The 24,374-nt window shown below is 35.8% G+C and overlaps 2 protein-coding genes across 2 annotated transcripts in view; one reads left to right on the forward strand and one right to left on the reverse strand.

The window, feature by feature from the left end:
- RALGPS2 (Ral GEF with PH domain and SH3 binding motif 2) overlaps positions 1-24,374 on the forward strand; it is a 112,701-nt gene that overhangs the window by 52,955 nt on the left and 35,372 nt on the right. The gene's annotated exons all lie outside the window — the stretch shown is intronic.
- ANGPTL1 (angiopoietin like 1) lies at positions 737-22,918 on the reverse strand. Its single transcript, XM_052653514.1, has 5 exons — positions 22,810-22,918; positions 16,916-17,761; positions 3,753-3,946; positions 2,315-2,585; positions 737-1,004 (listed from the first exon to the last, which is right to left on the reverse strand). Exons 1-5 carry the CDS (start codon positions 22,817-22,819, stop codon positions 817-819), a joined length of 1,509 nt encoding a protein of 502 aa, XP_052509474.1. The 5' UTR covers positions 22,820-22,918; the 3' UTR covers positions 737-816.

Here is a 24,374-nt window from a genome sequence, read left to right on the forward strand (position 1 = left end):
TAGAGTTGTAATTCAGTTCTGTAAAACCATTGACTCACCAAATATTTTGCACATTTGTAATACCAATGTTTTACTGATATAAAAACATAAAGTAGATTTTAGGAAATTTTGGTATTCATATGAAATCATATGAAAGTAACATTGAAAAATTCATTTGTCTATTTCCGTTTCTATAAATTGGCCATTTAAATACTGTATACATTATTTTTGTTTTTAAAAATATGTATCTTGTGGATTTCTTCATTTTTGAAATTGACATAAAGTATATTGTCAGGAATTCAAATTTAATCATTTCATGTGAAAGGCATAAACTCAATTTGAAATAACTTTTATTCAATGTAAATTGTTGGCAAAACTAGAGTTTTTTCTAATTTCCTGTCTATATTTTTTATAAATAAAATGTATGATGTTGCTGAAATCTTAAAATTATTTTTCCATTGAAAGTTACAGCATTCTCATAAAGGCTTTAAATAAATTGTTAAAGATCTTGACATGTATTGAATTTTGATTTAAAATAAAGCTAAAATTGTTTTACGTTGTGACAAATAATTTACATTTTAGAAAACAAACTTTGCCTGTATTCAGTCAATAATATTTTTAAAATAACTTGGATTATAGATACAGATAATCTTCTACAGTATATTGAGAGAAGATGAAACTATATTCATAAATCCCCTTTTATAGTTACAGTAAAAATTCACTTAAAAAACTATATCTGTAGAAATGAATTGTGCAAAATAATATACATGTAACATTTACATTTTTAAGAACTGAAAATTAGAGTTCTGTGTCATTTAAATTGGAGATTGCGTCTCTTCAGTCAATAGGCTTGATCAGCATCTGAACTGCTCTCAAGGAGTATGAGCCGCCTCGGTATTCGGCCCAAAATATCCCATCTTGGTACTTGCTTCTGTAGTGGCCTCCTCTGTACCAAACTCCATTGAGATTAGAGTGTGCACAGGCATTGTACCACCATCCTCCTTTATGGAAGTGGGCGCAGTTCCCTTTGAGGAAAAAAATATAGACATCAGAGTAAAAGCTTCTTCTAAGTGTGGTACTCTGTAAACCATCAAAAACTTACTCTACTTTGAGAACAGTTTGAGTTTTTCAGTTAATCTTTATCTCCACAGTGTTGTTTTTTCATTTGTTACTGTTGCTTGAGTATCAACTACTTGAAAGATCACTTGAATTGCCTTTTTTATTTTGCTCTTTGCTTATTATTAGTGCATGCTTTTTTTGTTGTTGTGAGTGATTTTCTTTTCTGGGAGGCAGGGTAAATAAAATGCAAGTAGTGTTTATATGTAAGAGAGAGAGGTGGGAGAGATTGGGGGGGAAAAGATACAGAGTTGGTAAAGAGAGTAAAGTTGGGTAAAATTGATTTTCAAAATAGCAAAAAAAAAAACTATATATAAAATAGTACTGTTAACAAATCAAATGAGTTTCTGTAAATAAGGCATATATTATGGTCAAATCTGTCTTCCTTTTTCCTCTTTTGCCGGAGTGAAATAGAGACCTGTGTGCTGCTTGCCATACAGCTCAATGTAAAAATAAATCAATTTTCAGGAGATATCTCTTTGTCAGAGCCAGAAACCTAGGCTAAAAAGGCAAAAAGCATGTGAAAATTAAATTAAAAATTACATTATGTGGATGACCTAATTGAGTCTTTCTAAAGAGAATATTTTGAATAAAGCTTTTCTGCCGTTCCTGTATCCCCTGCTGCAGTCGTCTTGCTAGTCATCTTTACCAAAATGTGCCTTCACCCCATGTACCCAAATGTCTCGCTTCCTTCGCTCCCTTCAGGACCTTGTTCAGATGTCACCTTTTTTGTCCAATCCACGTGAAATGGCACCATCCCTGTTCCCTTGTTCAGTTTTACTTTTCCTGAAGCACTGTCACCACCTGATAAATCATTTTGTTTCCTTCCGGAAAGTAAGTTCCCAAAGGGCAGGAACTTTGTTCACTGCCATGTTCCTCAGAGCCTACAACAGTGCCTACGGCATGGTAGGTGTCCAGGGAGATTTGTTAGCAGTTTTAGGCAGTTGCAAGTTTGTTTCCAGATGACTATGTTTTGTTTCCCATCCCACCCCATCAGGTTAGAATAGCAGGCCCATGTTCACAGAGTTCACACTTTGCAATTGCCTTAGAGAAGAGCTCCTAAAAAGCTGTTCTTTTAGCAGGTTGTATTTCCTTTGACTGAATCCAAAACAACTTTTCTGAAAAGACTTCAGTGGCATATACTTTATAACAGGGTTCTATTTAGTGCATAGAAAGTGGTGATCCTGCAAAGAACATGCATCAGTTTTTTCTCACTCACCTGCATACATATCTTTATCTCTGTCCAGAGTGGTGAACTGTTTACCATTATGCCACATCATGGAATCCCCAGCATTTCCCTGGTAAGTCCCCAGACGCAGTCTATAGAATTCACTTTCCGGTTCCAGGCGGAAACTGCTATATTCTGCATAGACTTTTTTGTCACTCCAGTCTTCTAATTCAATCAATAACTTATAATTATCTTGATTGCTAAGCAAATAGATATTTTCCAGTCCAAGCCAATATTCTCCATCAATGTTTCCAAATCCTTTCTGTTATTAAACAAAGAACATGCATACATGAATAAATGTAGAGATAGTAAGCATTTTCTAGATGTTTTAAACACCTGATAGCTTAAAGATATTGACCATTTAAGTGATAAAGATATTGACCATTTAAGTGGTAATGTAATCTTCCATTTTTGTAGATCACCTGTTCTACTGAAGTCCCACGTAATCACTTTGTTTTGTTTTGCTTTCTCTCAATTTGTCAGCATTTATCTGCACAACTAACTCCAAAGTCTACAAATAAGATAAAAGCAGAATTGAAATTATTCATAGAAACTAAAAACATTAACTAGTACACTACCCAGATCCTCGAAAAGCGTTCCTGAGTTCTTTCATACTCATACAAAGAAACAAATTTTTGTTCTAAAAGTAATATAGGTATTGTCTCCACCATAGTCAAATAAGTAATACATCTAACATTTTTTATGATAGTAAAAATGTTAGTATCTGTTTTAGAAAAAATTATCTTCTTTAGCTCTATTAAAAATAAAATTAGTAAATGTAAGATGATGAAGTAGTAATCTTCAAAGTCCTTTTGAAAAATTGTAGGTTAATGTTTGAAGAAAATAACAAATTAACTATCCTATTTCCATAAATATTTGCCATTGCAAGTATGCAGCAGAATATAAGTTTGGTAAATCTGATCTTAATGCTAAATGTATTTTCAAAGAGGTTGTGTTCTTTCACTTGTTACTTTGTAGAAATTTATATAACTTCTCACATGGATACATGAATGTCTCATTATTATAAGCAATAATACAGAGTATAGGACTTCCAAAACATGACCTTTTTTCTAAGATTGTTTACCTCCGATTAAATACACTTGATAATGGGTGCAGATGTGGTCATGAACAAAAAAGCAGTTGTCTTCCTAGAAAATGAAATTAGGATCAGTCTTTGGAAAGAATTAAATATATGTGTAAATCATCCAGACTGAAAGGGAACATTTTAAAGTACATCTTTAGTTTCCTTTTTACATTTTAATTTTGACTTGAAATGAAGGATGAGGGTTGTCTTTTGAACAAATGCAGATAATGAAAAGCATGCGAAGAGTGATTTTTTAGCTGTGTATCTTATTTATTGCATAGAATGACTATTTTTGCAAGAGCTGCTTTGTTCTACCTCTCCCCCAGGGCTGAATCACTGATTTACCTTATAATTTTCCCAGTTTCTGAAGAAGTTGACAGAGCCATCTGTTCTTTTCTGAATAACAGTCCAACCCCCAGGATCCAAACTGTTCTCACACCATAGTTGCATTGGTCCATTGCTGTTTTCAGGTTTGATCAGATAAATCCCACTGACTGAATGTCCAGCGTCTTTTGCATGCTGACAATCTTTGTATGGTCCTGTAATTAAAATTGCTTTGATTGCCAGGAAACTTAATAGGAAAAGAGCCATATTAAAGTAGTTTTTAGTCAAGAGTCTTACCGTTGTATCTTTCTTTACAGATAACCGTTTTTAATGTATTGTGTACACAAACCTAAATAAAAGAATTACCCTCCCCCCAGTCCCACTATCTGGAACATTAACTTGATTTTCCACTGTTCTTGCAAGTCTTTGTCCAAATACATATATTTGTTGTATTGTTATAATTCTAACACTCATAGAAAATTGGATTCTGTCTTTTTGTTTCAACAAACTTTTCCATGGGACTACAGTCTCCATTCTAGCGCTTATAGTAACTGTAAGACACAATCTTTGATGTTATATATCATGCTTACCTCTGCCATTAGACACTGAGGTTTCATCTGATTTTTGCTGTTATAAGTAACACTGTACGTAGTGTCTTCTTTTTGACTTCATTTTTTTCATACATATGAAAATGTTGCAGGATTGATCTGAGATACTCAGTGAAAATGGCATACCACGGTCAAGTAAGTTTTAGAACTGCTAGGTATTATATTACCCTTTCAGAAACACAGTATACATTCACATATGAAAGACTGAGAAGCCCTGAAATAAACCAGTCTCCCAAGCTTTCGGAATCTTTTAAATTTTTCCCTCATACAACAGTTCATAAGAATACATTTCAGGAATGTTGGCAACATGCCTTTCTAAAGTGTTGTATCAATTTATATGACTAACAGTAATTTTCTTATTTAATCTACACAGTAACCTTCTGATAGTTTACAGATGTTCTGTAGATGAAACAGTTAACTGACTAGTCTTTAAACCCTAGACTTAAGCCCACTTTTTTCTAATCCCAGAACCCATGCTCTGAGCTGTTATGCTACAATTGTTCCCATGTTATCTCATAGTTGTATGAATTCACTCCCTATTTTTTAATCCACTGATAAGTTCTTCGTATATTTTAAAATGACAGAACATTTTGTAAAATCGTTTGTAGGGTATCTGACTCTTGAACTTGTGATTTCCATATTTCTGATCTAAAGAAAGATAGCATTTAGTTTACTGAGCATTCTTCAGTATCACCCTTCTCCGGTGTTTTGATGCTTTGAATTTTTTAATAAGCATGTCAAAATATTAAGTGATTCAGGAATAAGAATTACACTAAAGATCAACCCTAAGTTACCCTAAAGAACAACCAAATGAATATAGAAATTTCAGTTGTCAAACTTTATATTTTACTAAAAATTTTTAAGTTCTGACATGTAGAATTTTTAGAAATTGTGTGAGAGTTTAGTCAAGTAAAATTCATACAAGAAAATCTGTACTGCAATGATAATAGGATTGTTGAGATTTTGAGGAATGTGTTTTCTCTACGATGCCAAGTATGTACAAGGTCCCTTATGGGGCCTTATTGGGGTAGAATTAATCTCACTAAATAAATAGTTACACAGCTACATCATTAGAAGGGTTTCTTAGAAACTGTAAACTCTTCCCTCTAGATTATTCCTTAAGAATGGAGACTGTTTTTGTTTTTCTTCTGACTTCATGTCATCAGTGTTTGAACATTTAAGTAGACTGTCTATTTTTTGTTAAGCAAATGAATCAAAGTTGCTTTCACATTTTAGATACAGGGAAATTGAAAACCACACACAAAAAGAAGAGATTATCAATTTCTCTAGTCCATATTTTTATTGTGTTTCATTGATACTTCTCTGTTTCGGGTTTTTAAAAATTATAATGACTATAAGCACTACTGATTGCTACTAAAAATTTATAGAAACTGGAAATACGTAATGCTGCCTTTCTTGGGTTATGTTTATTTTAAGTATGAAATTTCTTAGTTCTAGAGCTTCAATTAGATTATTTTTTATCGTTTTTATTTCTCTTCTGAGATTCCAGTCTTGCATTTATTATGGACATAGTTTCCTTTAAGCTGTAATAACTACTTTAAAAATTCTTGTTCCTTCTATTTCTAGTTTGTTGAGAGCTGTTACCATGAATGGATTTAGAATTTTGTCAAGGCTTTTTATTTATCTACTGACATGATGATACGGTTTTTCTTTTTTTATTCGTTAATATGATAAATTCTGTTGATTGTATTTTTAGTGTTAAACCAACCTTTCATTCCTGGGATAACCTCAACTTGGTCATGCTATATTATCATTTTTATATATAGCTTGATTTGTTAAAATTTTGTTAAGAATATATGCTTTTATAGTCATGAGGATATTGGTTAGATTGTGAAAGCTCATAAATGGTTTCTTAAGCTAGGGAGGGCTCTTCTAAAAATGATGTTTCTCCTTTTCACACTAGCCGTAAATTAGATCACATTCCATTTAAATGCAATGTGAATTATTTTTACCTATCTACCTTCTCAGTTATTGAATTTAAATTACAAAGTATTCATAGCCTTTAACACAGTGCTTAATAAAACAGTCATCATCAGTAACTTAGTTCCCTTTTCTTCTTTGTTGCTGACCTTTATACATAGTACTAACTTATTTAATAATTTAAGTAGCTTGTGTAATAAATATGTTTGTTTTATTAACAGATTTAATGTGGCTATTCAGAGTTGAATGTACAGTCATTTCTATTGTAGAAAAATAATGTATTCCTGAAAAACCTGACGTTCTGCAAAATCATGCACTAAAAATAACAGCTAATATTAGCTGTTAGCATACTTTGTGTTCATCTGCAGTTACTTGGGGCACAGAACATTACTATCCTTGGATAAAATCCCATGTGAACCAATTTGACCACTTTGTTTTACTGATGTTATTCACCATTTTTTTTTTAACCAGTCATGTATGAGCTACTTCACCTTACAGAAGCATGCACTGTAGTCAAGTCAGAGAAGGGTAGAGAAGTTTAAATGAAGTATGACTTCCAGATCCAGTCTTAGATTATTTTGTGTAATGCATGGTAACGTGTTTTATTTGTTTACTTGTGGGTGAGACCTGTAGTTTTTATATCCAGTTTAACTGTGTATCTAGTTTAACTCACTTCAGTGCTCAAATATTTGTTGAATTAAACGATTCCTGGCAGCCGCAGTGGTTTCCTCGGCTCTGTCTTTAATGCATCTGCAATAGGCTGGAGACTGTGTTAGGCTCCAAGGATAGAGAAACAGCCACTAGAGTCCAGGGGGAAGTGGGGCGAGAGACTCCACTACAGCTTGATGAGTCCTCCGATAGGCCGCAGGGCACACAGGAAACCTGGCTAAGAACTGGCTAACCCAGACTTGGGGGGAACCGTGGTGTTGGCACCATCTGCCGAGGCACGGAGAGAAGAGAGCTTGATGAACCAGGGGAGTTAGAAGTTCAGCATGAGATGTCTGTGGTGGAGGGTGGCTCTTAGAACTCTTGAGTTCTGCTGCAGGGTTGAAATTGATTTCTTCAGTCTGAGAATGCAGTTGTCATAGTTGTTTACATAGTTGTTTAACCAGATTTTTTCTAAGTTGTCACTTTCAGAACAGTCAAGAATATCTGAGGAGCACTGCTTTTAAAACTTGTATCAGTATTATAGTTAATGCACACATGAAGTGTTTGTTGCAATACATACAAATATTTCTCTCATTTTCATAAGTGTGCTTCTTCTGTGAATGTCATCTTTGTAAATGTTTGCTCCGTACTCATTTGAGTATAATTTTGACAGTTTACATTTTATATTTTACTATATATATTCACAAGTTGGACTTTCATTAGATTATTTGAATTGCTATAAAACGTTTATAAGCATCGTTTTGAGTCTTGACAGAGTATTTGTCGAATGCCATTTGTCTCTCTTCTGCTTTTTAATAGGCCCTCAGATATTTAAGCAAATTGGGGAGTTTTCCTGGGTTTTCTAGATCCAGCTTTGATTTGATAAGATTTCAGTTTATGCAAATTTAAAATTATATTCAACTTTAATTTTCAACCCACTTTTTTATAGTGAGCTTCATGTTTGCAATTTGGATGCCTATTAGACTTGGTTGATATAAAGGCTTAGGAAAATGTGGTAGAAATTTTTTTCTGAGACATGTGGATAAAATTAGCAGTATTTGCAGCTATTTTTTTCCTGTTCAGTAAAGCTAATAAGTATCAGAATTTAGTGTTTGTTTATATTTATTTTTATAAATAAACCATTAACCTGTCTTAGCCCAGTGTATACTATTGACCTTGGCAGGAATATCTTCTCATTATTACTTGCATATCTTATTTATTTTCTGCTATAGGATTAGTTTATAGATCATTCTTATATTAAATGTTTTACTGCTTTCTCTTTACCATAAAAAGTGCTTCCCAGGCATTCTTAAATGACTAGTAAAGAAGTACCAGCTTTATTTTTGAGAGGCCAGTTTCCCAGTTTAACTTGCTGATTTGTGTATATCAGAAATTAAGTAAGTTGTTTATCTATGATATGATTCAGGAATTTGTTATTAGTCATTTACAGGTATAGACTAGGAGTACCTTTCTTTCAAAATAGGAATTTTATTACAACCTTTTGCTTAGAACTTCTTAAAAATTTTTATTGGAGTATAGCTGATTTGCAGTGTTGTGTTAGTGTCAGGCATACAGCAAAGTGAGTCAGTTATACATATACATGTGTCCATTCTTTTTTTTTTTAGATTATTTTCCCATATAGGTCATTACAGAGTACTGAGTAGAGTTCCTGTTGCCATACAGTAGATTCTTATTAGTTATCTATTTTATATATAGTAGTGTGTATATGTCAGTCCCAATCTCCCAGTTTACCCCTCTCCCCCACTCTTCCCTCCTGCTAACCATAAGTTCGTTTTCTACATCAGTGAGTTGCACTGAGTAATCTTGAAATAGTTGTTTTCTATGACGCAATTGGATTCTTCTCAGAACGTGAAAATGGAATTTTGTACTTTGAATTTGATGGGCCAGTCTCTTTCTTCCTCAGTTTATTTGGTGATTAAAATTTGTATAAGACTAACCAAGTCCAGTTAATAGGTCTGATTCATCATAGAAAAATACTGACCAGTCATGCCACATATTTCACAACATGTATTTTTTTAAGAAGAACCCATGTTTTGAACAGAACATTGTATTGGAAAAGACAGAAAGATTTCATACTTTGAATAGCCCCTTTACTGGAAACCATCTTTATTTAATATACCTGTCCTCTTTCTATAAAGAAATTGTTTAATTACTTAAGTTGAGAGGAAAATCCTTTTCTTTTTGTTGTTGAATTTCTCATTAATTTCCTTACTTTGTCCCAACACTATGTTCTTTGTGATAGGAGAAGTAGGATGAAAGGGATAACCAACTTAGAAATTTCAGATAATTGGTCAGCAAGTAAAATCTTCCGAGGGGTAAATTTTTTAATTGGGTTAAGTATAAGATAAATATATTTAGCATTTCTGGAATGGGAAATTTGAGGCAAATGCCTTCTAAAGTGATAATAGATTCTTTCTTGTAAAAATATGAATTACTTTGTTTATTAATCTATAAGCTTAAAATGCAGTTAGCAACCTGAGCTCTTTTACTTAAGAATATACCAATTATTTTTCATAACTGGTTAATAAGAAGCATACTTCAGCCCCTTTGCTCAACCAGTCATCCTCGTTAATTTAGTTTTTGTTGGTTTAAATGTTGATATAAGTATTCCACTGAAACCAACTGCATTTGTAAAATTTATTAATGGGAAGCATTATAAATAATTAAATTGAAAATTAGCTTATTACTCACTAAAAAGCATGTTTTTAGTTTCTAATGACTGCTTTTCAAATGTAACTTTATAAGATTGCCTTCTATATTCCCATACATGGCAAGGTATATATTGGAAAGTACACTCGAAAAAAATACGACAAGGATGGTTAGAGCATACACAACGCTTATTTTCATTTGTATCACCTCATTTAATCATTACAACAGGCTCTTACAAAAGAAGCAACTGAGGCTCAGAAGAGCCTCACCAGGATCCAGATTTCCTGGTATGCAGGTCTATTCTCTAACATACTATGAAGGAACTTTCTCAGCTTCATTTACCTACAAGGAATGAACTTATAAATACGCCATCTGTAAAAGGAAAGTGTTTCATTAGACTAACCCAGAATGTAGCCAATGAACAACATTACCAGTTAAGAATTTTTTGATAGCAGTCTGCCAAGTATATAGTTACATTCCCAAACATTTCGTTTTTCAGGTAGAGGGAAAGTAATTTTTCTGGGGATTATTTATTGTAAATGAACAAAAATACTCTGTTGTTTTCCATAAGCTCATAGTAAGTTTATTCTCTTGAGGTGCACTTTTCTTATAACCATCTTAAATGAAAATATAAAATTGCCTGTCATTAAGACACCTTTTTTAAAATGCTGGTAAGATATATATAACATAAAATGTACCAGCTTAACCATCTTTAAGTGTACAGTTCAGTGGCATTAGTACATTTTCATTACTGTACAGTTAATGCCCATAGCTCTTTTCCTCTTGGAAAACTAAAACTGTGTAACCATTAAATAACAACTCTGCATCGTCCCCCCCTCCACCCCCTGGCAGCCACCCTTCTACTCTCTGTCTCTATGAATTTACTGTAGATACCTCACATATATGTAGAATAATTGTATAGTATTTGACTTCCTGTGATTGGCTAGGACACTTTTTAAATATACATACATGTTATTCATTTAAAGGCTTTAGAATGACCATGTACCTACATGTAGAGGGCAATAATATGAAATTCTTGGTGCCAGGAGCATATGTGAGTTCAGCAATAGACATCCATGTTTGCCCTTTTTGTTCAAGTACCCAAACAGCTGACATATTTTCCAGTCTGACATAGGAATAATATGAACAAAGATTTTAGCACATTATATATAAAGAAAAAATAGCAAGTCAGTTGTTGCTTGTAGTAGTTTATATTTGATAAGAATCACAGAATACTAGAACTAAAAAGAGATATTAGAGTCTTCCAGTCCCACCAGTACTTGTTGTACAAATGAGAAAAACAGACAGGCAAAGTGACTTACCCAGGGTCAATAACAAAGAAAACAAGTTTCCTTAATTCTGTGCAATTTCCCTTGTAACTAACTAATGTTCTTGAGTTTCAGAGACCAACATTTACAGAAAAAAATAAAAAGTTAATGTTTGCTTAGAACAACAAATACATAATGAATAACAGAAGAAGTTATGCCCATGCTTCATTTTTACATTAAGGATTGGTTTATTTGGGATATATACACCATTATTTCTTTTAAAGCAAGTCTGTTTAATGGGACCTTTGATATGCTAAATCCTTAGCATGAGATTTAACTCTCTAATACTGGATTTTTTGGCACTACAGCTCAATGTCTAGTAAAACCTAGAACTGATATGTCTCATTTCCCATAGGCATGCTTGGTGTGTCATTGTATGAATATGTGAATTATCATTTCTTCTAGAGCTGGCGATAACCATCAAATTAAGATACGCCATGGCAGTCATCCCCATATTTATGTGACTGTACATCCCATCAGTTACAAAAAAAATTTCACACACTTCAGTTATATTTATTTATAAATTATATGTAAAAACTACTGATTATATACATTAAAGGCTTAGACAAGACATCCATTTTTAAGAGAATATAAAAAAGTTTTTTCATATACACATCATTCCCTTGGAAGTCAGAGGGCAAGGAGATCTTAATAATGATCATCATTTGCCCAATTTACTGGTTGACTAGCCTCTTGTTTTTGACAGTTACAGCAACATAAAATGAATGACTGCAGTAGAATAGAATGTGTTAAAGTACTTTCATGAAAGTCTTTTGAATGACAGTTTTAAGAAGCTCTATAAAAATATAATAACAAGTTAATCAGCATTTATTTAGCATCTGCAAAGGACACAATATCCATCTACCATGAAGGAGCTTATACTATAGACTGAAGACATTTTATTTAGGTGTGCATACATAAGTACTGTGTGTACATGTGAAGATACCTGATAATTCAGCAGTGAACATAAGAAATATCGTGTCTTTGTTACAGAGTGTAGACATTCGTGTAGGAACAATCACTTCAAACCTGGGGAAGTCAAAGAGGCTTCAAGGAGGACTCGCTATTGTATTGTATAATATTGTAGTCTGAGCCTTACAATTTGAATAGGGAGAATGCATGGAAAATATTTAGAAGACAATGAGTTGATTTATTTTATTGAAGCAGATGGTTTTTGTGAAAGAAATCAATAGAAGGAAAGCTAAAGAAGTGGGGTTGATTCTTTTGAGGAGGATATTAATCTTCCCCAGGCTAAGCAAACTGGATGTTTTCTGTTTGTAGTAAGGACCTGCTGGGCCAGTGTGTGATGTGATCAGGATGGAAATTTGAGGCATATCTGTTGGCAGTGTAGAATATATTTTGGTGGAAAGAGAAAGTGGAGTTAAAGAGATCAGTTGGCAAGCCGTTACATAATTCTCAGGAAGAATGATGTTTGAGTGCCAGGTTCACTATTCTAACGACTCCTCACGTGTGGTAAATACTGTTACTATCCCCACTTTATAGATGAGGAAACAGACACAGAGCAACCCCTTCCACCTGGCGAAGGTCACCCAGCTGGTAATCCAGGACGTTTCTGTCCACTCCCTGCTTTCACAGATAATGTGGATCCAAGTTAAGCTATGGTTCTGAACAGATGTGAGGGACACATCCGTGAAAGACTGAAAGCAGCACAGATAGAGCTCAGTTGACTCCCTGCGCAGGAGAGGAGGGAGGAGTCAGGGACGAGCGAGACAGATTCTGAAACGGGCGGTAAATACGCCAAAACAGAGGAGTCAGAATCCATTTACCTATCAGTTTCATTTACAGAAACTTATGTCCTAAGAGTATAATTTAAGGACAAAAATGGTATGGACCTAACAGAAGCAGAAGATATTAAGAAGAGGTGGCAAGAATACACAGAAGAGCTGTACAAAAAAGATCTTCACGACCCAGATAATCACGATGGTGTGATCACTCACCTAGAGCCAGACATCCTGGAATGTGAAGTCAAGTGGGCCTTAGAAAGCATCACTACGAACAAAGCTAGTGGAGGTGATGGAATTCCAGTTGAGCTATTTCAAATCCTGAAAGATGATGCTGTGAAAGTGCTGCACTCAATATGCCAGCAAATTTGGAAAACTCAGCAGTGGCCACAGGACTGGAAAAGGTCAGTTTACATTCCAATCCCAAAGAAAGGCAATGCCAAAGAATGCTCACACTACCATACAGTTGCTCTAATCTCACACACTAGTAAAGTAATGCTCAAAATTCTCCAAGCCAGGCTTCAGCAATACATGAACCGTGAACTTCCAGGTGTTGAAACTGATTTTACAAACGGCAGAGGAACCAGCAATCAAATTGCCAACATTCGCTGGATCATGGAAAAAGCAAGAGAGTTTCAGAAAAGCATCTATTTCTGCTCTATTGACTATGCCAAAGCCTTTGACTAGGTAGATCACAATAAACTGTGGAAAATTCTGAAAGAGATGGGAATGCCAGACCACCTGACCTGCCTCTGGAGAAACCTATATGCAGGTCAGGAAGCAACAGTTAGAACTGGACATGGAACAACAGACTGGTGCCAAATAGGAAAAGGAGTACGTCAAGGCTGTATATTGTCACCCTGCTTATTTAACTTCTATGCAGAGTACATCATGAGAAACGCTGGACTGGAAGAAGCACAAGCTGAAGTGGTTGCCGGGAGAAATATCAATAACCTCAGATATGCAGATGACACCACCCTTATGGCAGAAAGTGAAGAGGAACTCAAAAGCCTCTTGATGAAAGTGAAAGAGGAGAGTGAAAAAGTTGGCTTAAAGCCTCAACATTCAGAAAACTAAGATCGTGGCATCTGGTCCCATCACTTCGTGGGAAATAGATGGGAAAACAGTGGAAACAGTGTCAGACTTTATTTTTCTGGGCTCCAAAATCACTAGTGACTGCAGCCATGAAATTAAAAGACGCTTACTCCTTGGAAGAAAAGTTATGACCAACCTAGATAGCATATTCAAAAGCAGAGACATTACTTTGCCAACAAAGGTCCGTCTAGGCTATGGTTTTTCTAGTGGTCATGTATGGATGTGAGAGTTGGATTGTGAAGAAAGCTGAGCGCCGAAGAATTGATGCTTTTGAACTGTGGTGTTGGAGAAGACTCTTGAGAGTCCATTCCACTGCAAGGAGATCCAACTAGTCCATCCTAAAGGAGATCAGTCCTGGGTGTTCTTTGGAAGGACTGATGCTGAAGCTGAAACTCCAGTACTTGGCCACCTTATGCGAAGAGTTGACTCATTGGAAAAGACCCTGATGCTGGGAGGGATTGAGGGCAGGAGGAGTAGGGGATGACAGAGGATTAGATGGCTGGATGGCATCACCTACTCAATGGACATGAGTTTGGGTAAACCTGGGAGTTGGTGCTGGACAGGGAGGCCTGGCGTGCTGCAATTCATTGGGTGGCAAAGAGTCGGACACAACTTAGCGACTGAACTGAACTGAAGAGTATAATTATAGAGGGGGAAAAAGAACAAAGTTAATTTTTAAAGTTAAAAGAATATTGGTTGCCATGTTTATGGGGGGCCCAGGGGGAAAGACCTGAAGGTTATTACCAAAGTGTTTTTCAGAAGTAAACTCCTGTTACTACTAGTAACTATAAAGTAGTTCCTTAGAAGTAAACTAGTATTACGGTAGTTTACTTCTGAGTATTTGGATATTCCACAAGCATTTTTAAAAGTTTGTTAGTATTTTCTAGATTTTCCTCAGTGATTATTGTTTTTACAATAATAATTGACTTATTTCTGAAAGGAGAATGCTAGTTTGGGGGAAAGATTGTTTTAGGGTTTAGTTACTAATTTACATATTCATTCCTCAAGTATGTATTGTAGTGCTTACAGTATGCGGAATACAACATGCCACACCCAACCCCGGCTAGATATTTGAGATAGAAAAGTGAAAAGACAATTCACTTTCTTCTGGAAATGTTCAGTCTAACAGGGAGACAGACATGCAGACAAATAACTTCGGTGTAATATAATTGAAAAAAAACATGTTCAAGGCATATCAGCAGTTTGGGGAGGGAGCCTTCTAGATACATTTGTTTGAATCTGAATAGGTATAACACTTAAGACACTATTTTAGCTAAGCCTTGAGATCTGCCAGGTTGACAGGTAAGCTGGAGAAGGCATTTCATTAGAGGAAGCAGCAGCATGTGAGGTAATGATCGAATATCCAGGTGCAAACATCAGCTTTGGTTAGAATCAGGAGGGGGAGCTCCATGCAGGAGTTATCTGAGCAGTGGTGAAGCTTGTGGCCTTGAAGGAGTGTGAGACCACTAATAAAAGAGAACGTCTTCGAGAAAGCCTTTTAAGTCATAGGAGAAGGAAGAAGATGCCAGTGAAGGACCTAGAGAAGTAGGAAGAGTTAGAGTATTACGATCTGGATAACCAAGAAAGCAGAGATGTGTGAATGGTCAGTGATGTCCCCTGCTACAGAAAGACACGAGCACTTTGCAATGTACATACTTTCCGCCTTTTCTTTTTCCTGTGCTTTTTAAAAAATTATTTCCTAGTCTACATGCAGTCTTTTGTCCTCCCTTTTCAGTAAGTGAATAAACTACAATTAATTTCTTTTCTTTCTTTCTTTCTTTTTTTTTTTAACTTTTGGGCCTTTGGGTCTTTCCCTTTAAGAAAACAAATCAATTTGTAAAAAATTCAGGAGAATATAGCTTATGAGAAATTGGATGTATGTGTAAAATAAATGTATTCAGAAAGTTAGCAGTGAGCTTACTAGACTGAAACAAAGATGACTTATTCATCTTTTTGTGGCAGACACCTTGATCAATGACTGATAATGAATGAAAGGAGGAAGGGATGGAATTAGAGGTAGAGATACAAGGATCAATTCTCAGGATTTTTGTGGACTAAAGACTTATTTATATTTACATGGTTGCAGGGTATTTTAGCTTTGAAAAATAGGTGAGATGGATACCTTTTCTTGGGCTTCCCTGGTGGCTCAGATAGTAAAGAATCCTGCTGCATTGTAGGAAACCTGGGTTCGATCCCTGGGTTGGGAAGATCCCCTGGAGGAGGGCAGAGCAACCTACTCCAATATTCTTGCCCGGAGAACCCTCATGGACAGAGAAGCCTGGTGGGCTACAGTCCATGGGGTCACAAAGAATTGGACTAAGCTGAGTGACTAAGCACAGCGTACCTTTTCTTCTTGAGCCTGAGAGCAAGAGGCCTGGGTTTTATGCACATGTTTTCAAGATAGGAAAGCACAAGGAACCTGGGACTAAATAGACTTAATCTCAGCACAGCAGCAGTAGGTGGTGCATGTGCTGAGAGTGGAGATAGGAGGAGGTTAATTCTAAGCTTCAGGAGCTACTGTTGTTGTTTAGTCGCTAAGTCACATCTGACACTTGGCGATCCCGCAGACGGTAGCCTGCCAGGCTTCTCTGTCCATGGGATTTCCCAGGCAGGATTGCTAGAGTGGGTTGTCATTCCCTTCTCCAGAGGATCTTCCTGATCCAAAGATTGAACCACTTCTCCTGCACTGACAGGTGGGTTCTTTACCTCTGAGCCACCAGGGTGGCTTTAGGAGAGTGAGAACTTATTGTTACACGTTCCTTCTGAGGAAGATAATAATGGGAAGAACAGCAAGAGGTAAATGAAAGGGATGTTAAGCAAATGTGAGGACCTAGCTGGAGACCGATAGGATGGCAGAGAGGTTAGGAGTGGATTGTGGACTCATTCCTGTCTCAGTGCAAATAATTTAGATTATAAGAATTTGGATGAATGACTACTTTTTCCACAAAGTATACTGTTTCTAGAAACTGTTAGACTGAGAGATGAATTTAAGAACAATTTCAGGTTAATAGAAAACAAAATCAGAAAATTTAATATTCATGTAAAATTACATCACCAAAATGAAGGATAGGCATGTATTACGAGCATTATTTCACAAACCATAAAACATATTGACCTCGTACCTCCATTTTTAGCAGTAAGAGGTAACTCACCTTCATTGATGAAAGTTACCGGTGGTATCTTGAGAGGGCTTTTCGTGGGAGAAGTTAACAGATCAGGTGGCGGCATTAAATCTCTGGGATAGCCTGGATCCCTCTGTATCTCATTGCCTCCCAGCAGACCAGGAGTGTACTGATGACTGTGAGGAATGTGCTGTGGCACGACCTGGACGAGAGGAGGAGACACATGGGGGTCCTGTCGAGAAAATATCCTCAAGCACTGTTCTTCCAACAAAGTGATCATCACAGACTGGTTATTGACCAGATCAGTCAAGGAAGCATATTTCACCTCCAGTTCCCTGTACCTTGTTGCCATCTTCAACATTTCTGTGGTGACATTGAGGATTTTATTTTCCAACTGGGAAAGTTCAAGTGAATTATCCCTCTTTCGTATAATCTCATGCAGTAGTTGCATATAGAGCTGAGTAACACGGGAGTTCATGTTACGGCTTTCTTTCCTCAGCAGCTTTACCTCATTGACAATGTTTCCATCCACATCCACCACCAACTGCAGGACGTCTATCTCCCGCTTCTGCTTGGAGAGCACATCCTTTAGGTTCTCAAGATCCATCCTGGTGATCATGTCTTTAATGGTACCTGCATCTTGCCCTTTGGTATTGACACATATTGGCCCTGTTATTTTTTGTTCAGGTACCAGAAATGTGTATGAACATTTCTTTGCTTCCTCTTTACCATCTGTGGCGCGAGGGTATCTCCTCTGGGTTATTTTTTTAATTTTGAACTGTCCTCCTCTGCAATGTCCAATGCCCATTAGTAGGAAGAATAGCACACTTAGGGTCCAGATAAAAGCCTTCATTTTGAAATGAGGTTGTATGCTCTCTTTAAAAAAGAAAAAGCAAACCAATGAAGGGAAGAAGTAGAAAATAGTTAATATTAATCTACTTTTTAAGTCAGTAATCTAAAAAAGTATCTAAGGGAAAAACTGAATATCTATTGGTGTTAATAAATGGGGCCAGAATTAAAGTTATTAATTTCTTAAATTCAATATTAAGTGCCTTCCTATTTGTTTAAAAATTAGGTTTCAGAGAAGAGCTTTCCAACTACCATCTTATGGTAATGCTTTTTGTTCCCCAGCTCAGTGAGCAGATCTTGGTGCCCCTGTGTTGAGGCATATGGTTAGATGCTCTTGGGGCTTTTGAGACCCTAGTAAGACACTTCTGTTACCTTTAAAAAGCTTACTTGTTGTCTTAAGGCTCGGAAAATGGTATATAATGCCTGTAAAATTAATTACAACATTCTTCTCTAAGTATTGTGAAAGTTGCCGGTCAGCGTTTTTTCTTTATATTGTATGTTTTGAATTAATTTGACCTTCTCTAGTAAGTATCTTTTTTTATCTGTCAAATTAAAGAAACATTTTTAGACAAAATGTAAAACCAGAAAGTTTTAGCATGGTGGTTTTTGCTTATTTTCGTAGTATGTCCTTTTGGTATTGGTGACAAGTTTAAGAATGATAGCATGCTCACAGTCATTACTGTGGGTAATCATGTTTCCTAAATCATAATCCTAGATATGCTCTAAGTTTATATATGATTCAGCAGGTTCATTCTTCTAACAGAAGTTCTACTGAACTGCATTTTTGTAAAATGTTAAAAACTTTTTATAACCATTACCAAGGAAAGAAACTCAACTGTAGTTGAATCTGATCAGTGAAAAGTGCCTTAACAACCATCTCATATTATCTAAGACTTCTCTCCCATGGACATGTTGAAGGCCAAGGCCACACAAGTAGGTTATATTAGAACCAGGTCTAGAATCCAGGTTCCCTGGTTCTTTAGTCAGTGTTTCTAGCAGTGGCACATAGGCTAAAATGTGTGCTTGGAATGTTTCACTTCTGCTATGAAAGATAAATGCTTATTCTTTTATGGTATAATTGATAGAAACACTCTAGAAAACAATAAAACTAGTTCCAGGAAGCAAAACTGCTTCCTTTCTGTTTCATTACCTCCCTGCAGAGTAGTGGCTGTCAGAATGGGTAGGATGTGTCATCCTGTCGTTAGTATAGCCCACCGTGCTGCAGTATAGCCCACCTTCCTCTCTTGTAAACTTCCTGTGTGCTATTTTTGAAGGATGGCAGTGGATACACCAAGAACTTTTCTATCCCATTTTCCACCCAGTTGTTTTTTGATTTGGGAAGCCAGGTCCCAAATCGTTTATGATGCTACTAATAAATAGCAATGCAGCAGTAACAGTGGGTCATTTTTATTGGGTGTGCCAGGCATTGTTTAAGCCTTTTACATGCATTAAATCATTTTACCACAGCCCTCTGACGTAGATTATTACTATCCTCATTTTCAAATGAAAAGACCTGGCATCCAGATGTTAAGTATCAATACCTCACCCAGAGTCACACTGCTTTCTAAGACATGGAGCCAGAATTTGAACCCAGGCAGAAGACTCCAGGGTTCATGTTTTTCATTAACAACTGTATCATATGGCAACATATTCTCTCCTTTTTTCTATCACCAACACTACAACAATCCCTTATATTTATGTAGTGTTAACTCATATTAACTGTTTGCATTCACAGCAGCACTGGGATGTAAACATACACCATTTTGCAGAGAATAAGCCTGGAGAAGCTGAAACACTCAGATGGGATTCAGATCTTCTACTGTTAACTCTCTAGACCTGTGACTTTTATCCTAGTCGTGTCATAACTGCAGAGGAATCTTAACTTTGTGTTCCTTGTCTTTCACAGTCTCTTCCTGGTTTGTATCTCTTTACATTGACCCCTTACTTAATTATGCATGAGTACTTGTGGATCATTTTTATATCCCAAGCTTTTCTGCTACCATTCCTTTCCCTCCATATGTATTCTATCAGTTGATAGTAACATGTCTGACTTGACTATGAATCCTCCTAAAATTAAAGGTTGTATCAATAAAATATGGACTCTTCAACTAGAGTCATAAAGATGGGCTTCCCCTTTATAACAGGCTTCCCTCATAAAGATGACTACTACTTTCTAAAACCATGTCTACTTCAGTGTTTTCAAATGAGTAAGGTTTGCAAACTGGAGTGATAATGAAAATAAAGCAAAGAATGGATGGAGTGCAGGGAATTCTTTTTCCTTTATTAACGTAAGATAGGAGGGATGAGCATAATAATATTCCATATCTGTGTCGGAGGCCTTCTGTTTGCTGACAGATAGCCGGAAGCACACTTGGATGAGTACTTTTCATTTTTTGTTTTCATCCTTTGCCTTCTGACATCAGTTGAAAATTTAGACCAAGTGTCATTTATTTTATTTAAAAAGGACTTTAGTTACTACATTGGAGTTACCTGTACCAAAAACCAGTAAAATGTTTCTTACTATACTTGCAGATTCATAGGATTTAGATATGGTTTATTTTTAAAACTGCAGACAGTAAAATAGAAGCCATCAGCCTCCTGGGTAAACATACAGCATTTCTCCTGTAGTTAATGCAGCCCTTGTTCAGATGCACTCATTTCTTTCACTTTAATAATGGAATGGAAACCCTTAGATCATAGAAAATTATTTTATCTAAGTAATCTCCTACGAAATAAGTTACCAAAACAAGGAAAATTCAGAAAGTACCGTGAAACTTCAAAACATGTAGACTTTTCTGAGCAGTGTTCTGACTGAAGATCTTACATTCCTACCAGACACAGATTTGTGTAGAACTGAGAAGCATATAATCCAACTCTGTTGGAACTTTGTATCGGTGTTGTTATGGAAGAACAAAAATGTGAAAGTACAAATCTAAATTAAAATAGCCCTAGCTTCCTTTTGCGGTATTCTGCCTTGGCTCTTTATGGGTTCCTGTACAATTAAATCATAAGGTGAATCACCATCTACGATAAGAGAATCTGACCTAGGATTAACATTTAAAGGGGACAACAAAAAGTTTATTTTTTAAAAAAATAAATACAATTTCCTTATCCTTTACAAAAGTCATGATTTCATTGTCACCTAAAGCTCGATAAGGAACCACATTTCTTAAGTAGTAGACTAGCTACGTCATGAGTAAAGAATGAGTTTTTAGAATACATTTACTGTTACCTCTTATGAAAACATTCTCTCATTTAACATTTTCCCACATATGTTCAGTTTTAAAAGTGAAAGATCCATAAATCTGTGTTACCTCATAAAACCTTTCTGTATATGTTAAATTTTTCCTAGGCCCCACGAGAATGTTGTAAATTAGTTACAGTATACTTAAGTTTAAATCTGTGTCTGCCTGGTTGTTTTTAGGTGGGGTGGGGGCGGGGGGGAGCCTTCCATGCTTTGAGTTAATTTTATTGGTACTATTTCTCTTCATAGTTGCTACATTGCCAGTTAGTGGGGGGAAGAAATGAAAGTCAAGATTTGACTTCCTTTCAGATGGTAAACGCATAGAGGCGTTTAACTGGCAGTGTCATGCACCGAAAACAGCATGAGGCAATGAAATTAAATTTATGAAGCACCGAAGATGCCTTAGATAAAGAACTTCTAGATTGTGAATTATGTTCTGGGAAGAGACACAAGAACGATTTCATCCCCTGGAGAAGTTTAAGAAAGGGATAAATAGTTATCTGGGTTTCAGATTAAATGCTTGCCTAAGGCTTCCGTAAGAACCAAGGTTTAATTGAAGTCCTGTACTTTCCATAGCGGCAACAACAGAAAAGAAAGAGATGACATATTTCTGATCCAATATTTCTTGGAAATTTTATCAGAATTTCTTATAAAATGTGTTTAACAGAGATTGTCCCAGTATTTAGAGTTTTGAATCTTTAAGAAAAGGACATGAAAGTAAAGTTGAAGAAATCTTACTTAGCTTTACCATTTTTTTGCTTGTTGAAGATTCTTACCTTGAATTTCTTTGATTTTTTAAAAGGACAGAGAACCCCCAAATCATAACAAACTTAAGTGTCTTTGGTTTTAAAGCTCATTGTTGGTAACTAGTAATTTTATTGTTAGTCTAGTAATATAGTTAAGCAAAGCTCCTAGATAGAATATTTAAAGAGTTGTGTTCGTTGATCAAAATTGTATTTGTCTAAAAATATTATATACTTTTGGTCTTTTAATTGTGTATTTAAGTAATTGTATCTTCTGGCTTCTTACTTTCTATTGTTAATGTTGACCACTTATGCAATACTTCTGTAACATTTTATTTCTTCTTAACTATAATCTGTAAGGTTTTAGGACTTCTTAATGTATCCATCGCTTTGGTTTGTCACATAATTCCGGTTGTAGCAGTTTTAATTTTTGTTACCCAAGTTAAAGTACTGTTACATGTAAACTTAGAAACTACTTAAAAGTTTGAGTTTTAGCAAGAAATACCATAGACTTATTTTAAAACTCTTACATTTAGGATTACTAAATACTAGGTTATATTTGGTTATGCTGTGATTGGGGTATCATTGCAAAGCCTTGCAGTTAATTTGATATCTTCTTAATTGTGTTTGTAGCTTTACTTTAAGATATTTTAACAGTACATATAAATCATTAGCATACACACTGTAGCTGTAAAGACAAACTAATCATGTTTACAACTATTTAGTTTGTATCCCTTTGTTTTTATCATTGTGCAATAAATCATATACATTTAATGTTAATTGTTAAAATTTCTAATGTCACTAAAGCACTTGTTTTTTGAAATCCATAATTTATGTACATCAGTCTATAAACATACACACTAAATATCATTAAATTGAACCTCAAATAATTCACTAATCATCACAAAGTATATAATGACCAGTTTTATCTAAAGTTGCAAAACAAAACCTTTTCCAGACAAGGCAAATTGTAATATGTTCCAAAAGTCTTTGATTAATAAGAGATTTTGAAATTTCTACTACAAATATAAAACAATTATACATTTCAGCATACATAAAATTTTAAAATAAAAGAAATGTTAAAATACCTTTTTGCATCTGTTGATAAAGCAAGCCCAGAAACTTGCTGCTGTTACTCTTGCTTTTAAAAATCAGTGTAGACGTTTGTTCGTCTGTGACTTTAATGGCAACTGCATTTTTGTTTTGGACCGTTGAATCCAAGCTGTAATAAGGAGCTTCTTTCTTCTTACAGCACTAATCAATTGAATTTGACAAGCCACCTATGTAATTTTAAGTAGTAGAGTGGAAGTTCCTGGTCTGCGGGCTGTCTTTAATCCAGCAGAGAAAGCATTGTGGCTTTGCTCTGTCTGCCACATGGAGAAATGCAGTGAAACCAGCTGCAGCTGACCCAGATTGTATATACAGTACCCTTGAATAGTGATTCCCTCTCTTTCTCAGGAGACTCAAGTTCAGCCCACATATTACGTCACCAAACATTTGCTGGAGACTAGGGGGGAAAAGTCTCCTTAGGATTTCCTCTCTGTAGCCTTAAATAGGGGTGGGGGTAGTGGCATCAGCAGGAGGTTGAATGCTTGCAAACAAGGAGAGACTGTGTGCAGCTTGAAGGAAGGGCAGCATCTGGAAGCAGACTATCGTGGTTCAGCGGGCAGTTATAAAACAAACACGAGCCCGCTGCCCAGAGATCTTCCAAGCTGGATACTGAAAAAACAGTACTCAGCTTCACTGAGAAGTAGTTGCAGGCTGATGAGTTTGTTGTTTTATTACAAAGCTTAGGAGTGAGACTCTGTGCTAAAGAGGTGGCAGCCTCATTAGCCTCCTAATCCTAATTAATAGAGTACTCTTTACAGCCTGGAAGAATTTTTAAACATTTTACTAAATTTGCCACTTTAGAAGGTTTTGAAGTTGTAAGAAAAACCTGGTGTGTATTTCTAAGATAAAACTGCTCATGATATATAATTATTAAAAATAATTGAAAAGCTAGGTATGAAATTCTCTCAGAAATTTAATATTTCTTAAATTCTAATGTTATATAACTAAATTCTGATGTTATATAATGTCACTTCCTCCTAGTCTGCAACATGACCCCTCTTGTCTGAATACAGTTATTCTTATTAGTTTATGCTGTGATTTAAAAGCAAACATAACCCTGGCCTGAGTCATAGGGGAAAGAGAGAGTTCTGAGCCCCCCGTTGGCTGTGGGAACTTAGACAAGTCACCTTTACTATCCTCTGACCCAGTTCTTCTGCTATGAAATTAGGGTGCTGTTTAGAGAATTAGTAATTGTCAGGTGCCGACTATGCCTTTTTATTTCTTTAAATCAAAAATGTTAATTGACTCAGTGGCTGAGGAGACACAGATTTAGACATCTTAGGACTTCAGTACTAAGCTGTAGCCCTGGGATTTGACTCTCACTCCAGAGCATTTGGCCACACTCTCTCTGATTGGATTATATAACTGTTGGTTGCTGCTTCTAGATAAAACTTGCGGGCTTCTACTTTCTGTACATGTTGTGTGTGTGTGCGTGTGTGTGTGTGTGTGTGTATAAGTCCCTACAGTCATTTTGTTCTCTTTGTGACCCTGTGGACTGTAACCCGCTGGGCCCCTCTGTTCTGTGTGGTTTTCCAGGCAAGAG

This window comes from Budorcas taxicolor, chromosome 16, assembly GCF_023091745.1.
Source record: "Budorcas taxicolor isolate Tak-1 chromosome 16, Takin1.1, whole genome shotgun sequence".
Classification (NCBI taxonomy): domain Eukaryota; kingdom Metazoa; phylum Chordata; class Mammalia; order Artiodactyla; family Bovidae; genus Budorcas; species Budorcas taxicolor.

What these genes read in the sequence shown, in the direction of transcription:
- ANGPTL1 (XM_052653514.1), bottom strand. An exon ending in GAAACTGGGAAAATTATAAG is followed by an intron (nt 2,586 to 3,752) that starts GTAAATCAGTGA and finishes GTTTAATAACAG; the next exon opens with AAAGGATTTGGAAACATTGA. An exon ending in AGATAAAGATATGTATGCAG is followed by an intron (nt 1,005 to 2,314) that starts GTGAGTGAGAAA and finishes TTTTCCTCAAAG; the next exon opens with GGAACTGCGCCCACTTCCAT.